Source organism: Schistocerca cancellata, chromosome 6, assembly GCF_023864275.1.
Source record: "Schistocerca cancellata isolate TAMUIC-IGC-003103 chromosome 6, iqSchCanc2.1, whole genome shotgun sequence".
Classification (NCBI taxonomy): Eukaryota; Metazoa; Arthropoda; class Insecta; order Orthoptera; family Acrididae; genus Schistocerca; species Schistocerca cancellata.
The window spans coordinates 371,091,078-371,108,928 of record NC_064631.1 but is presented as its reverse complement, the minus strand read 5'-3'; the positions used below and the strand labels follow the sequence as shown (position 1 = coordinate 371,108,928).

The window sequence follows — 17,851 nt, the reverse complement described above, 5'->3', positions numbered from 1 at the left end:
CAAATCAAATGATAGTTGAGGTAAGTACGTAGTAAGGCACATGCAGTGTAATTGGTCTACAGGTGACTGTAATTCAAATTATATTGAGGAGGAGGAGGGGGTGGGTGGAATTGGAACCATAAAATGCCACTCATGCCTATGGGGGCAGCTAATTCTCCCATACTGTGTGATGTAAAGAATTGAAATGGATAGTAGAATTAACCTCAAACACAAACTGGAATCATATTTGCTTGACAACTCCTAGTTGAGAGATGAAATTCTGAATATGTAGAGATATATTTAAAAAGAAAGATGATGAGACTTACCAAACAAAAGCGCTGGCAGGTCGATAGACACACAAACAAGCACAAACATACACACAAAATCTAGCTTTCGCAACCAATGGTTGCCTCTTCAGGAAAGAGGGAAGGAGAGGGAAAGACAAAAGGATTTGGGTTTTAAGGGAGAGGGTAAGGAGTCATTCCAATCCCGGGAGCGGAAAGACTTACCTTAGGGGGAAAAAAGGACTGGTATACACTCGCACACACACACATATCCATCCTCATATACACAGACACAAGCAGACATTTGTAAAGGCAAAGAGTTTGGCCCAAACTCTTTGCCTTTACAAATGTCTGCTTGTGTCTGTGTATATGAGGATGGATATGTGTGTGTGTGCGAGTGTATACCAGTCCTTTTTTCCCCCTAAGGTAAGTCTTTCCGCTCCCGGGATTGGAATGACTCCTTACCCTCTCCCTTAAAACCCAAATCCTTTTGTCTTTCCCTCTCCTTCCCTCTTTCCTGAAGAGGCAACCATTGGTTGCGAAAGCTAGATTTTGTGTGTATGTTTGTGCTTGTTTGTGTGTCTATCGACCTGCCAGCGCTTTTGTTTGGTAAGTCTCATCATCTTTCTTTTTAAATATATTTTTCCCACGTGGAAAGTTTCCCTCTATTATATTCATATCATTAATTTGAATATGTAGAGAGAGAGAGAGAGAGAGAGAGAGAGAGAGAGAGAGAGTGTGTGTGTGTGTGTGTGTGTGTCTGTGTGTGTGTGTGTGTGTGCGCTCACTGAATTACAGTTGAAAACTTTCCCACTATGCCAATGATTTTCATAACAATACTGTAAAGTGTCATTTTTCTTAAACACATTTCTATATCTCTTTATATTTAATTTTGTGTCCAGTATTACTTAAGATAATTTTAAAGCCTATTACGTGGCATATCTCCCTCCTTTTTTAATCACATTTGATATAGCCTGCAAGATCCGGACAATCAGAGGATGGGATTACTGATAGTTGGGAGCTCCAACACTAGGTGTGTTATTGGGCCGCTTAGGGACATGGCTGCCAAGAAGGAAAAGAAAACCAATATGCACTTCGTGTTCTTACTGGATGAAATCATTCCAGATGTGGAACAGGTACTCCTGGATGCCATGAAGAGCACAGGGTGCACCCAGGGTGGTTGCTCACATCGGCACCAATGAAGTGTGTCACTTTAGATTAGAAGAGATCCTCTCTGGTTTTGAGCGTCTAACAGAAGTGATAAAGGCTGCCAGTCTTGCTTGCAAGATGAAAGTAGAGCTGACCATTTGCAGCAAAGTCGACAGGACTGATTGCGGACCTCTGGTACAGAGCCAAGTGGAGGGTCTGAATCACAGGCTCAGACGGTTCTGTGACTGTGTAGGCTGCAGATTCCTCGACCCAAAGGGTGGTTGGGTTTTGGGTTCCGCTGAATAGGTCAGGTGTCAACTATACACAGGAGGTGGCTACATGGGTTGCAGGGGCTGTGTGGTGTGAACTGGGCGCAGGGGCTGTGTGGCGTGAACTGGGCAGTTTTTTAGGTTAGAGGCTCTTGGGAAAACACAAGAAGGGTTTCAGTCACAAAGGATACATGCCAAACACAGGAAGAACGTAGATACAGGAACGATTGGTATAACAGTTGTAAATTGTCGTAGCTGTGTTGGGAAAGTATCAGAGCTCCAAGTGCTGATAGAAAGCATTGATGGAGATAAGCTCAGCCGAAATTTTTGCGAAGAGCCTAATGGTGTTCCGAAAGTTTATCTTGTCACGAAATTGAAGTAGATAGTTCCTGTATGTTAGCCTGGGCAGAGGTCATTGTTGGCAACTGGAATAAAATAATAATTGTGTCATTTTATCAACCTCCCAATTCAGATGATACAGTTTCTGAAAAGTTCAAAGAAAACTTGAGTTTGATTTCAAACATGTTCCTGACTCATATGATGATAGTTGGTTGTGACTTTAATTTACCCTCAATATGTTGGCAAAAATATACATTTAGTTCTGGAGGTATGCATAAAGAATCATCCAAAATTGTGCTAAAAGCATTCTCTAAAAAGTATTTTGAGCAGTTAGTTCATGAGCCCACATGAATAGTAAAAGCTTGTGAAAACACACTTGACCACTTAGCAACAAATAATCCTGAGTTAATAACAAGCATTTAAATTCACTTGACACCTTCCTATGAGACAATCTCCACTCCTTCCAAATTGATAATAGAAGTGTAGACCAGATGTGGCTTGAATTCAGAGAAATAATATCAGTAGCAATGGAGAGATTTATACCAAATAAATTAACAAACAGCGAAACTGATCCACCTTGGTACACAAAACGGGTCAGAACGCTGTTGCAGAAACAAAGAAACAAACATGCATGCCAAATTTAAACAGACGCAAAATCCCCAAGATTGGCGATCTTTCACAGAAGCCCAAAATTTAGTATGGACTTTAATGCGGGATGCTTTGCTTTTAACAGTTTCCACAACACAAAACCTGGCAGAAACTCCAAAGAGATTCTGGTCATATGTGAAGTATGTTAGCAACAAGAAACAATCAATGCCTTCCCTGCGCGATAGCAATGGAGATACTATCAAAGACAGTCCTGCCAAAGCAGAGTTACTAAACAAAGCATTCCGAAGTGCCTTCACAGTAGAAGGCAAAGTAAATATTCCAGAATTTGAATCAAGAACAGTTGCCAACATGAGTAAGTAGAAGTAAATATCCTCGGAGTAGTGAAGCAACTTAAATCGCTTAATAAAAGCAAGTCTTCTGGTCCCGACTCGATACCAGTTAGGTTCCTTTCAGAGTATGCTGATGCATTAGCTGCTTACTTAACAATCATATTCCACCATTCGCTCAACGAAAGATCGGTACCCAAAGACTGGAAAGTTGTACAGGTCACACCAATATTCATGAAAAATAGTAGGAGTAATCCACTTAATTACAGGCCCATATCATTAACGTCGATATGCCGCAGGATTCTGGAACATATATTGTGTTCAAACATTATGAATTACCTCGAAGAAAATGGTCTATTGGCACACAGTCAGCATGGGTTTAGAAAACATCGTTCTTGTGAAACACAAGTAGCTCTTTACTCACATGTAGTGTTGAGTGCTAGACAAGGGATTTCAGATAGATTCCGTATTTCTGGATTTCCGGAAGACATTTGACACTGTGCCACACAAGCGGCTTGTAGAGGAAATTGCGTGCTTATGGGATATCATCTCAGTTATGCGACTGGATTTGTGACTTCCTGTCAGAGAGGTCACAGTTCGTAGTAATTGACGAAAAGTCATCGAGTAAAACAGAAGTGATTTTTGGCTTTCCTCAAGGTAGTGTTATAGGCCCTTTGCTGTTCCTTACCTATTCCTTACCTATATAAACGATTTGGGAGACAATCTGAGTAGCCGTCTTAGGTTGTTTGCAGGTGATCCTGTCATTTATCAACTGATAAAGTCATCGGAAGATCAAAACAAATTGCAAAACTATTTAGAAAAGATATCTGAATGTTGCAACAATTGGCAGTTGACCCTAAATAACGAGAAGTCCGAGGGCATGCACATGAGTGCTAAAAGGAATTCGTTAAAGTTATGTTACACGATAAATCAGTCAAATCTAAAGGCCTTAAATTCAACTACATACCTAGGAATTACAGTTACGAACAACTTAAATTGGAAGGAACACACAGAAAATGTTGTGAGGGAGGCTAACCAAAGACCAAGTTTTATTGGCAGGACACTTAGAAATTGTAACAGATCTACTAAGGAGACTGCCTACACTATGCTTGTCCGTCCTCTTTTAGAATACTGCTGCACAGTGTGGAATCCTTACCAGATAGGACTGACGGAGTACATCACTGATTGTGGTATCCCAGTTAATGAAACATGTAGTTTCACATTCTGGTTTAGTGACAAACAAACTACATTATCAACAACTGTCACAAAGAAACTAATATTGAAGTATGTAACAGAAATTCTGCACCCAGATCAGTAATCACTATCTACAAACACTAGTTCATTATATGACATGCCTATATGGGTGTCAGTACTGTGAACTGAAAGTTCCAGCACAGTAGCTGCTGTGTAGGACAATCACCCCAAGCTGCTCTGTGCTGTATCATAATGCTGAATCAACAGACTTGTTTTTGTTTCTGTGCCATTAATTAGCCAATGATTCATTAACCGCTGTCATATCTTGATTTCCTTTTTCCCATTAATGCCTAAATGAAGACCTACATCTACATACATTCTCCACAAGCCACCATATGAAGGTTGGAAGAGGGGAGCTTGTACCTTGCTTCTAAATTATTTCAATCTTTTCCTTTAATCTGGCCTGGTGGGAACCTCAAACACTACTCAAGAACAGGTCGCACAAGTGTGTGTGTATGTGTGTGTGTGTGTGTGTGTGTGTGTCATCTGTCTTTGACAAAGGCCTTGTTGGAGAAAGCTTATTTTGTGATAGTCTTTTTGTTCTGCCTTAGTCTTTTTGTTGTGCCAATTTGTGACTCAGCAACTCCGTTATATGGTGAGTAGCAACTATCCTTTTCATATTGTTACATTTCATACTCGATGTTCCATTGTTTGAAGTTGACTGTCCATCTTGCCTGCTACCATCCTCACATGCTTGTTCCATTTCACATCACTTTGCAGTGTTACACTGAGATATTTAATAATGTGTCATTTTCAAGCAGCACAACTCTAATATTGTATTTGAACATTACTGGATTGTTTTTACTACTCTTTTGAAGTAACTTACATTTTTCTGCATTTAGAGTAAGCTGCTATTCCTCACACCAAATAAAAATTCTGTCTAAGTCATCTTGTATCCTTTTACAGTCACTCAACAGCAATGCTTTCCCCTATACTACAGCCTCATCAGCAGCCACTACCACACCCTATCCATCATATCGTTATAGAGAACTAGAGTGGTTTTACCACACTTCCCCAGGGCACTCCTGATGATACCCTTGGCTCTGATGATTACTTACCATTGAGGAGAATGTACTGCGTTCTATTACTTAAGAAGTCTTCAAGTCACTCACATATCTGGGAACCTGTTTCGTACAAGTACCTTTGTTAACAGACTGCAGTGGGGCACTGTGTCAAATGGTTCAGGGAAATCAAGGAATATAGAATCTGCCTATTGCCCCTTCATCCATGGTTTGCAGTCTAGCATGTGAGAAATGGGATGCTGAGTTTCACACAGCTGATGCTTTCTACATCCTTGCTGTTTAGTGGACAGAAGTTTTTCTGTCTCAAGGAAATGTACATGTGTTGGATAAAAAGTAGTGGAAACACTTTCAAAACGTGAAGTACATGCATCCATGACATTTCTGCTGTCTGTAGCTGATAATAGAAGGTCAAAGTAGTGCAGTTAGCTGCAATGGTTTGAGTCAGTTGCTGTATGTACTGTATGAAAGTGCAAAAGGCCATTTCGAGTGCCCTAACAGTATGTTTAGGAAGCACGAACAACATGTGGATCAAGATTGAAGTGCCATGTGGTCAGAGGGCACAACAATGTTTTCTTCTGGCACCGCATCCTACCACCCTTCAAGAGCACACACAGTCCCACAGGGTGAACCCGGTGCAGGAACTCCTGCGTACAAGGGGTAGGCTATACTGGAACATCCACTGTATTCATATGATATGAGACTGTGCAATTACGACCTGTTTGCCAAAATGGAGGAAGCTCTTTGTGGCAGGTGCTACAACACAAAAAAAATTATCATCTGTGCCTTAGTCCAGTCCTTGCAAGACATCAACAGAGTTGGATACACTGGCAGTGTATGATGCCTTCCTTCTCTGTGTGGGAAGGTGATTGAGACAAGGGATGATTACATTGACAGCCTGTAATATGGTGAACATAATATCTGGTACGAAATACTACTGTGTTGCCAATACTTTTTATCCAACCCATGTATTATATTTGAATTTAGAATACATTCAAAATTCTGCGCATATTGATATTATGGATGTAGGTTTGTAATTTTATGGGCCCATTCTTTTACCAGTCTCATATATTGCAGTCACTTGCAACTTTGCACTAGTCGAGAGACTTGCAATAAATGCGAGCTAAGTTGTTGGCCAATGCTGCAGAGTACTCTCTGTACAACTGAACTGGGATTCATCCAGGCCTGACGACTTATTTGCTTTCAACTCTTTCAGTTGCTTCTCAATGCAAGGATGCTTATTTTCATGTCCTCCATATGAGAGTCTGTGCAAAAGTCAAACATTTGGAGCTGTGTGACCTGCCTGAATGATTTTTTTTAAATGCAAAATTTAAGAGTTGAGATTTTGTTTTGATGTCTCCTGTTGCCACTGCAGACTGGTCAATTAGTGACTGTATGGAAGCCTTTGATTCGCATAGTAATTTTACATAGAGAGAATTTTCTCAGATTCTAGGCAACATTGTTTTCTAAAGTGTGACAGTGGAAGTTGCTGTATGTGTTGTATACTTACATCAGTCTTTTTATAGACACACGAATTTCTACTAACTTTTGCCTGCCAAGATTTCCACAGTCTTTGTTAACCCAAGAGTACAACAGTCTCTGCTTCCTCAGCATTGTCCAAATTGCCTTATTACACTATAGTGGGTCTTCCCCACCATTAATCCACCAACCTGGCAGATACTTCTCCAGAGTGGGGTTTATATTCAGTTTAAATTTTGCCCATAATTCCTCAGCATGCACAATACCTTAAGTAAATGATGTCCATTCACTGTCTAAGTAGAATGCTAACAACTACGTATCTGTCCTTTCCAGCGTAAGTACTCTACTAGCCTTTTTACTGGATATATTAACTTTAATAAGCAACTAAGCTATGACATCACGATCACTGATCTCTATACTGACACTATCAATAAGGTCTGTATTCCTAGATTTCTGTGAAGAGTTTGACACTGTGCCCCCCACTCCAGCCTGGTAATGGAAGTACATGCACATGAAAAAAAAATTGCACCCAAATATGTGAGTGACTTGAAGAATTCCTAGGTAATATAATGCAGTACGTAACTGTTCATTAGGTACAAGAGTTTCATCAGGAGTGCCCCGGTGAAGTGTGGTAGACCACTCTAGTTCTCTACAAGGTCTAAAATATTTCCGTTTCATGTGGGTCATTGATCTAGCAGGTTAGCAGCTCAATATAGTTTCTGGGAGATGCGTTCATCACTACTTCACAGCTCAATATAGTTTCTGGAAGATGCGTTCATCACTACTTCACACAACTGTCTGTCCATTCCACCTGCAGTGAATCCAGTAACGTCCTTGTCTGTACTCTGTAGGTTAAAATAGAGTCGAACTTTTCTGCACTACTGAGCACAGACTTTCATTGAACAATTTTATAACTGTTATGGCAGAATCCAATGATTAATTTGAGTTCAGTTAGGATAGTTACTCGTGTCCTGGTAACTTCACAGTTAACACTTGATTTCAATCTCTACATAGACAGTATATTTGTTGAAAGCAATTAACACTCCCCTACACACCTTTCCGATACATTCCATTGGTGTTACATTGATACGTTCCATGTCTCATTAAATATTTCAGGGCTTCTGGCTTCGGGTTTCATACAACTCTCGGTTCTGAGATTAATTTGAGTGCAACAAATTTCCTAGAGGGCAGTAAATCCAGGAATTTTGTTATGAATGCTTCAGCAGTTTACTGTTAACATTCTGACAGCCAAAGTGTCTTTACGTTGTATGTGAAGTGGTTTCCCTCTCTGTGTATTGACCATATAATATACCCAATCTTATGTGAAATATTTAATGCATCAGTAACTAAGGCGTTTTTTTCCAGAGAAACTGAAATATGCAATTTTAAGCTCCTTTTTAAGAAAGATGATAAGAGAGAAGTGAAATTTTATCAATCCGTTTCACTGCTGATATCGTTTTCCAAACTTTTTGAGAACGTGATGTGTTCTGGAATAGTATCTCACCCTATCAACAATAATATCCTCAGCAAATCACAGTTTGGGTTTCAGAGAAGTTGCTCTACTGAGTAGAATGCCATTTTCATGTTCACTCACCAGATTTTACAAGCATTGAATAATAAAATAGTGTCAGTTGTTATTTTCTGCAACCGATCCAAGGCATTTGAGTGTGTGAATCACAGTATTTTCCCAGATAAATTGAAGTTTTAACAAGTTGATGGTATAGCCAACCAGCGGATAATGTCATATCTAACCAAAAGAATGCAGAGGGTTGTATTTAGTAATTCAATCAATATAGTCTGGAAACTTAATTCTAAATGGGGACAAATCATGTATGATGTTCCACTCAGTGTTGCGTCCACTATTGTTCCTTATATATATGCAAATGATCTTCCACCCAGTATACAACGAGCAGAAGTAGTTCTTTTTGCAGATGACACTAGTATTGTAATCAATCCAAGCATACACACAGAAACAGAAGAAGTGGTCAAAAAGGTTCTTACAAGCATCATTACTGGTTTTCTGTGAATGTCTCACCCTCAACTCCCCCCCTTTCATATTCAGTTCTGCAGACCTAGGGGTACTACACCAAAGAAGATGTAACACTTGTTGAGGAAATAATAAATAGGGTGGAAACTTCATATGTGATGTTCACTCATAATCACCATGTAGACATCTGTTTAAGCACTGTGCATTCTGCTACTGCTTCACGAAGTTTGTTGTAAATAATACACTACAGTTCAAAAGGAACAATGATGTACATAATTACAATACTAGCAGGAAAAATGACATTCATTACTCCACATTAAGGTTCTCTTTAGCATAATGCTGCAACAAAAATTTTTTACTGCTTGCCAAGTGATATAAAATATTTGATAGACAGAAAAACGAACTGAGAAAGTTGCAAAATGGTCCATCGAACATAAAACAAACAAACTCACTAACAAATTAACTGGTAAGCGTTCATCAGAGAACCTCAAACCTGTACTTTTATTATTAGTTAAGTGTGGGCTTCTTAGTTGAATCATTGTTTTTTATAGTATTCTCAGTTATTGTATTACATTCAAAATGTAACAGCTTTTGATTAGTTTTTAAAATAATCATTGATACAGTATTTTCCTGCCTTGCATTGTACCCTAAAGCACCCTTGCTGATAAATAATACTTATGTTTAGAGTACATTCTTTTTTTCTCCCTTAGATTTGTCTCATAACAATTAGTTTCTATTTTGTATCATTTGTGATTTTAAATTCCACTAAATGCACCCGATGATTTGCAGGTGATTGCACCAGATGGCTCTCTGAGGATTCAAGTTGAACCACCAGCACCAGAGTATGATCTCGGTTCTGATGGTGGCCGAACATTGGAGACAGCCACGGATGATACAGAAACTGATTCCATAGATAGGAAATTAGATCATGACGATGGAGAGACACAAACTATACAACATGTGTCACACTCCCATACGCAACCTGAAAGTGATCCAGTATGTACTCCAAGAGATGAAATTCAGGCAGAAGAAGAAAGAAATGAGCACATGGAAGTAGAAGCTGAAAATGAACCCAGATCTATGGTAGAAGTAGAAATGAGTGAAGAACCACAACAGGATCTCTTGCGTATGGCACGCGCTGGTGACATTCAGTTTGTTAAGGATGCAGGAGATGGCACATACCAAGTGCTCTCGGAGCAGGAAGCTGCCGAAATAATCAGACATCCTTCAGCAGCTGCTGTAGAGGTCAGTATATCATTAAAACTGAGTTCTTTCCATTAGTGGCACTTGGCTGAAACACATTTTTTGACAAGCTGACATCGTTTCACAACCATTACAGAAAATAAACTTGATCAAAGCTGATCCCAATAGCTACTAATTTTTTGACAGTTTTTTGACAGTTTCTGTCATGTCAGCTTGTACCATATATAACATTTTCATTTATATTTTCCCTTCAGTGGTTACATCAGTATAGAGTACCCTTGTACTTGCAAATAATATCAGTGGTAGTACTGATACAGCAATGATAACATCCTACAGTTCTCTTCCATACAATTCACAAATATCAAAACAGATTTTTCAGAGAGGTGAAGCCAGAAGTATACCATGGTTTCAGAATTTGCTTTTTACTCTGACAAACATTATAATGCATTAGTAAATGTTATTATTGTTGTTGTTGTCGTCTTGGTCTTCAGTCCTGAGACTGGTTTGATGCAGCTCTCCATGCTACTCTATCCTGTGCAAGCTTCTTCATCTCCCTGTACCTACTGCAGACTACATCCTTCTGAATCTGCTTAGTGTATTCATCTCTTGGTCTCCCTTTACGATTTTTACCCTCCATGCTGCCCTCCAGTGCTAAATTGGTGATCCCTTGATGCCTCAGAACATGTCCTACGCACCGATCCCTTATTCTAGTCAAGTTGTGCCACAAACTCCTCTTCTCCCCAATTCTATTCCATACCTCCTCATCACTTATGTGATCTACCCATCTAATCTTCAGCATTATTCTGTAGCACCACATTTCGAAATCTTCCATTCTCTTCTTGTCTGAACTATTTATCATCCATGTTTCACTTCCATACATGGCTACACTCCATACAAATGCTTTCAGAAATGACTTCCTGACACTTAAATCAATACTCTATAATAACAAATTTCTCTTCTTCAGAAACGCTCTCCTTGCCATTGCCAGTCTACATTTTATATCCTCTCTACTTCGACCATCATCAGTTATTTTGCTCCCCAAATAGCAAAACTCCTTTACTACTTTAAGTGTCTTTTTTCCTAATCTAATTCCCTCAGCATCACCCGACTTAATTCGAATACATTCCATTATCGAATACATTCCATTATCGTTAATTCGAATACATTCCATTATCGTTGTTTTCCTTTTGTTGATGTTCATCTTATATCCTCCTTTCAAGACACTGTCCATTCCGTTCAACTGCTCTTGCAAGTCCTTTGCTGTCTCTGACAGAATTACAATGTCATCGACGCACCTCAAAGTTTTTATTTTTTCTCCATGGATTTTCAATGCCTACTCCGAACTTTTCTTTTGTTTTCTTTACTGCTTGCTCAATATACAGATTGAATAACCTTGGGGATAGGCTACAACCCTGTCTCACTCCCTTCCCAACCACTGCTTCCCTTTCATGTCCCTCGACTCTTATAATTGCCATCTGGTTTCTGTACAAATTGTAAATAGCCTTTCGCTCCCTGTATTTTACCCCTGCCACCTTCAGAATTTGAAAGAGAGTATTCCAGTCAACATTGTCAAAAGCTTTTTCTAAGTCTACAAATGCTAGAAACGTAGGCTTGCCTTTCCTTAATCCTTCTTCTGAGATAAGTCCTAGGGTCAGCATTGCCTCACGTGTTCCAAAATTTCTACGGAATCCAAACTGATCTTCCCCAAGGTCTGCTTCTACCAGTTTTTTCATTCGTCTGTAAAGTATTCGCATTAGTATTTTGCAGCTGTGACTTATTAAACTGATAATTCGGTAATTTTCACATCTGTGAACACCTGCTTTCTTGCTCACCAGATGGTAGAGTTTTGTCAGGACTGGCTCTCCCAAGGCTGTCAGTAGTTCTAATGGAATGTTGTGTACTCCCAGGGCCTTGTTTCCACTTAGGTCTTTCAGTGCTCTGTCAAACTCTTCATGCAGTATTGTATCTCCCATTTCATCTTCATCTTCATCTACATCCTCTTCCATTTCCATAATATTGTCCTCAAGAACATCGCCCCTGTATAGACCCTCTATCCACCTTTCTGCTTTCCCTTCTTTGCTTAGAACTGAGTTTCCATCTGAGCTCGTGATATTCATGCAAGTGGTTCTCTTTTCTCCAAAGGTCTCTTTAATTTTCCTGTAGGCAGTATCTATCTTACCCCTAGTGAGATAAGCCTCTACATCCTTACATTTGTCCTCTAGCCATCCCTGCTTAGCCATTTTGCACTTCCTGTCAATCTCATTTTTGAGATGTTTGTATTCCTTTTTGCCTGCTTCATTTTTTGAATTTTTGTATTTTCTCCTTTCTTCAATTAAATTCAGTATCTCTTCTGTTACCCAAGGATTTCTACTAGTCCTCGTCTTTTGACCTACTTGATCCTGCCTTCACTATTTCATTCCTCAAAGCTACCTATTCTTCTTCTACTGTATTTCTTTCCCCCATTCCTGTCAATTGTTCCCTTATGCTCTCCCTGAAAGTCTGTACAACCTCTGGTTCTTTCAGTTTGTCCAGATCCCATCTCCTTAAATTCCCACCTTTTTGCAGTTTCTTCAGTTTTAATCTACAGTTCATAACCAATAGATTGTGGTCAGAGTCCACACCTGCCCCTGGAAATGTCTTACAATTTAAAACCTGGTTCCTAAATCTCCGTCTTGCCATTATATAATGTACCTGAAACCTTCTAGCATCTCCAGGGTTCTTCCATGTATACAACCTTCTTTCATGATTCTTGAACCAAGTGTTAGGTATGATTAAGTTATTCTCTGTCCAAAATTCTACCAGGCGGCTTCCTCTTTCATTTCTTACCCCTAATCCATTTTCTCCTACTACGTTTCCTTGTCTTCCTTTTCCTACTGTTGAATTTCAGTCACCCATGACTATTAAATTTTCGTCTCCCTTAACTACCTGAATAATTTCTTTTATCTCATCATACATTTCATCAATTTCTTCGTCATCTGCAGAGATAGTTGGCATATAAACTTGTACTACAGTAGTAGGCGTGGGCTTCGTATCTATCTTGGCCACAATAATGCGTTCACTATGCTGTTTGTAGTAGCTTACCCACACTCCTATTTTTTTATTCATTATTAAACCTTCTCCTGCATTACCCCTATTTGATTTTGTACTTATAACCCCATATTCATCTGACTAAAAGTCTTGCTCTTCCTGCCACCAAATTTCACTAATTCCCACTACATCTAACTTTAACCTATCCATTTCCCTTTTTAAATTTTCTAACCTACCTGTCGGATTAAGGGATCTGACATTCCATGCTCCGATCCATAGAACGCCAGTTTTCTTTCTCCTGATAACGACGTCCAACTACAGGATGATAAATAGTTGACTGACAATTTTCTCACTCTAATGACAATTAAAGAGAAAAAACAGTTTATTACACTTTATTGGTGGTTAATGTAGTATAATTTGCAAATGAATACAATCCTTTTCTAAACACTGCAGTTTTTAATCAGTTTCAACTGTAGTACACATATATAATTGGTGCAGTTTTTACAACAATGCATGCTTCATGTTTTTTACAATAATGCATGCTTCATGATACACAGCACAGTGTGCACTTCCTGCTATACCATGTCTTAACCAATAACATTTCATTAAACTCCAAAGAATATAGTGATTACGTGCTTATACTGTTAAACACACAAAGACAGAATTTCCCCTCCAGTGGCATTACATTACTTGAGGCAAATTTTCAGAGCACATCGGTAAAAAGCTTCGTACAGATTGTTGTTCCGGCTTTCTTGGCAATGTTAGCTCTGAAGACTGATTCCATGGTGATGAAGTTTTAAAGTGTGGAATGTTCTTAAAAATACTGTGTTGCACAAAGGCATCAGTAGAGCTGTTGTTTCATTCTTTAAAGGAAAAACTACCTTTTATCCCCCATTGTGCTAAAATCCACCAGAAATTGGTACAAGGCCTATGAAGTGCAACAGTTGGGAGTCTGATAATTATTATAATCAGTGGCGGCTCATGAGTATGCATTCTGGGTGTTCACAAATTTTTGGATTCAGGTAAATTTGAGAGTGCAAAATCAACAGTACCCATTGTATAACAGTTATGTTTATCAACAAATTTATACAGCTACAGCCACTGCCAATAACAGTAACAACAAAATAAGATGGCAAAAGGAAGAAATGCTTCTGTGGAAATGTTGTTGTTTTGTACATAATTAAGTACAGTTTAGGGCAATAATGAAATAATGTGTAACCTTTCACAACTCTCCATTTTGCATTTTTGTGTAATTTGGAGTTTTCATGCTTTTCCATTTTTTTGGCCAAATGTACTAGATCCCTAAGAGATGTATTAGTTCATGAATTTACTTCCAGGTTGAAAATCGCATACAGTACAACCCTTTTTCCCAGAATTAACATTTCCCCACTGTTAACGACATTTTTCATCAGTCCCGTCAAATATCCTATGCCCACAATGTTAATTTGCACCTGATTTTGTGTCGGCATATTTATAATTTACCGAGATTCATGCATTACAAAAAAATTTTTGTGGAGGAAAAATGATGTTGGTCATCCAGTAGTGTTTACTAATATTACATGGTTAAGTTTATTGATACCAGAGCACTCTACTCAGCAGATTTGAACCAATAAACGTCTAAAAGTGGGAACAATTTGTGCTGTATTTCCCACCACTGCCAAGCTCTACTTGGCGTGGTGGCTGATGTGAGTAACTAGGTTCGTTCAAATGAAGATATCATGACCAATTACAAGCATTTCCAAACTGTGTCTGCTGCGCAAACACAGTTTAATAATTATTGTGATCATTGTGACACCTTTGTCGAACCATATCTAGTGTGTTTCGGCATATGGCCACGTGGAGCATTGCTCAAATGTTTTTAGTTTAAGCACAGTGCTGGTTACTTATTTCATTCATGCTGAGCAAAACGTGTTTCGAGAATAAATCCTCATTCAAAAACCCAAAATATAGGCTTACTATCAGTACAAATTTAACATATACCAACATCCAATCAATTTTACTACAATATATAGTGAGTAATTTAGCATATCTGAGGAATGTGCAGGATTTATGCTGAGTGAACATAGATAAAAGTCTGCCACAGTGGTGGCACTGATATAAACTTCTAGTTGAGTGGCTCATTGTGAAATGTGTACATTGTGTATCAAATCCGTATGTACTTGGGCCATAAGGCAATTATGTCACATGAGTTGGGCATGCACAAGAGCTCCTTAAACCGTGCACAACTAAAGGTGTGCTCGCAACCCTGTTGCCACATTTCACAGAGTCAGAGAAGCAGTAGCATGGTAAATATGTGTCGTATCTTTCAGATTGCAGCATCTATGTTACGTTTAACAGAATTCAAAGAAAAATAACCAATAAATTCAAAAGGCATCAAAAGTTAGGGTGTTCACGTGCTCCAGTGCTCTTACACAGTAGCCACTACTGATTACTATGATAGGTCTGGTTTAGTGACTTCATTATGGTTTCATTGTTCAAGGATATTCAAAATAATTTATTAATTACTATTGTGTCTACTATGTGAAACAAGGTTCTATGATGTATAACCAGTAATTACATTTTGCAAAATAGATAACAAGATGTAATTGTGATTTGTCATCATTAGCTTTGTGATACAGTAATCTGCAGTTGTTCACCATCTTTCTTGCGAATCATTCTTGTTCGCCTTAGAAACTGCTTTTCCTTCCTGACTGGATGTATCAGGAAAATTGGAGGGGGATGGATAAAGGGGCTTCTCAAAGGGAGATTGAATTTTCATCTAACCATGACTATTGATAGAAGCATGGCGCGCACACATTTTGAATATACATATCATAAGGTATCACACTAACCAAACAATGGAAAATCCAGGATGGAATGTAACAATATTATGAACAGTAACATTGCTACTTATGATATAGCGCAGATGCTGAGTCGCAGATAGGCACAACAAAAAGACTCTCACAATTAAAGCTTTCAGTTGTTGGCCTTTATCAACAATAGACACACACACACACACACACACACACACACACACACACACACAAAATCTCATCCAAACGCAACTCACTCGCACGACTGCAGTCTCAGACAACTGAAACCACACTGTGAGCAGCAGCACCACTGCATGATGGGAGTGGATCCAGGCTGTTCCCTGTTCCCACTCCAGCACTACAAAGCTGTCATTCCACCGCCACACCCAGTCTTTTTATTTCTCTCCTTTTTCACTATTTCCTCCCCCCCCCCCCCCACCTCTCTCTGTCCTCTATCTAACCTGCAGCACTTCACTGTTCACCATCTCCACCAAACCATCCCTCCCTCTCTCCGCCCAAGCCCCCTCCTTACCCCACCCAGTCGCCACTCGATGCTGCTCACAGTGCGGTTTCAGTTGTCTGAGACTGCAGTCGTGTGTGTGTGTGTGTGTGTGTGTGTGTGTGTGTGTGTGTGAGAGAGAGAGAGAGAGAGAGAGAGAGAGAGAGAGAGAGAGAGACTTTTTGTTGTGACTATCTGCTATATGGTGAGTAACAACTTTACTGTTAAATTATTGTTACAAGGTATCACACTAAATATTTTTAATTGAAAAAGAAAATAATATACAGGATCTATATGCATTTGACGTGTGTGTGTGTGTGTGTGTGTGTGTGTGTGTGTGTGTGTGTGTGTGTGAGAGAGAGAGAGAGAGAGAGAGAGAGAGAGAGAGAGAGAGAGAGAGACTTTTTGTTGTGACTATCTGCTATATGGTGAGTAACAACTTTACTGTTAAATTATTGTTACAAGGTATCACACTAAATATTTTTAATTGAAAAAGAAAATAATATACAGGATCTATATGCATTTGACATAGTGACCACTTTTCCCTACCTGCAGGGATAAAGTATTCCCTTACCTGCAGGAATCAAGTATTCAGTGGCATTGCAACAGAATCCCATGTTGTTTGTTCTGATTTCTAGGCATCTTGTTGCTTTAATATTTGAAACGATGCCAAGCAGCTACAGCAGACTGTTTGCAACCAAATTTTTGTATTAGGCTGAATAGAACAAAGATGATTTTATCATCATCATCATCATCATCATCATCATTTAAGACTGATTATGCCTTTCAGCGTTCAGTCTGGAGTAGCCCCCCTTATACAGTTCCTCCATGATCCCTATTCAGTGCTAACATTGGTGCCTCTTCTGATGTTAAACCTATTACTTCAAAATCATTCTTAACCGAACCCAGGTACCTTCTCCTCGGTCTGCCCCGACTCCTCCTACCCTCTACTGCTGAATCCATGAGTCTCTTGGGTAACCTTGCTTCTCCCATGCGTGTAACATGACCCCACCATCTAAGCCTGTTCACCCTGACTGCTGCATCTATAGCGTTCATTCCCAGTTTTTCTTTGATTTCCTCATTGTGGACACCCTCCTGCCATTGTTCCCATCTACTAGTACCTGCAATCATCCTAGCTACTTTCATATCCGTAACCTCAACCTTGTTGATAAGGTAACCTGAATCCACCCAGCTTTCGCTCCCATACAACAAAGTTGGTCGAAAGATTGAACGGTGCACAGATAACTTAGTCTTGGTACTGACTTCCTTCTTGCAGAAGAGAGTAGATCGTAGCTGAGCGCTCACTGCATTAGCTTTGCTACACCTCGCCTCCAGTTCTTTCACTATGTTGCCATCCTGTGAGAATATGCATCCTAAGTACTTGAAACCGTCCACCTGTTCTAACTTTGTTCCTCCTATTTGGCACTCAATCCGTTTATATTTCTTTCCCACTGACATTACTTTCATTTTGGAGATGCTAATCTTCATACCATAGTCCGTACATTTCTGATCTAGCTCTGAAATATTACTTTGCAAACTTTCAATCGAATCTGCCATCACAACTAAGTCATCCGCATATGCAAGACTGCTTATTTTGTGTTCACATATCTTAATCTCACCCAGCCAGTCTATTGTT

At 39.3% G+C, this 17,851-nt stretch overlaps 1 protein-coding gene across 1 annotated transcript in view; it reads left to right on the top strand.

Moving 5' to 3' along the window:
• Window positions 1–17,851, top strand: part of LOC126088569 (zinc finger protein 358-like) — an 81,620-nt gene that overhangs the window by 56,215 nt on the left and 7,554 nt on the right. The window contains exon 6 of the mRNA XM_049906758.1: window positions 9,484–9,939. Within this exon, the coding sequence (XP_049762715.1) occupies window positions 9,484–9,939 (456 nt within the window). The remainder of the gene's footprint in view (window positions 1–9,483; window positions 9,940–17,851) is intronic.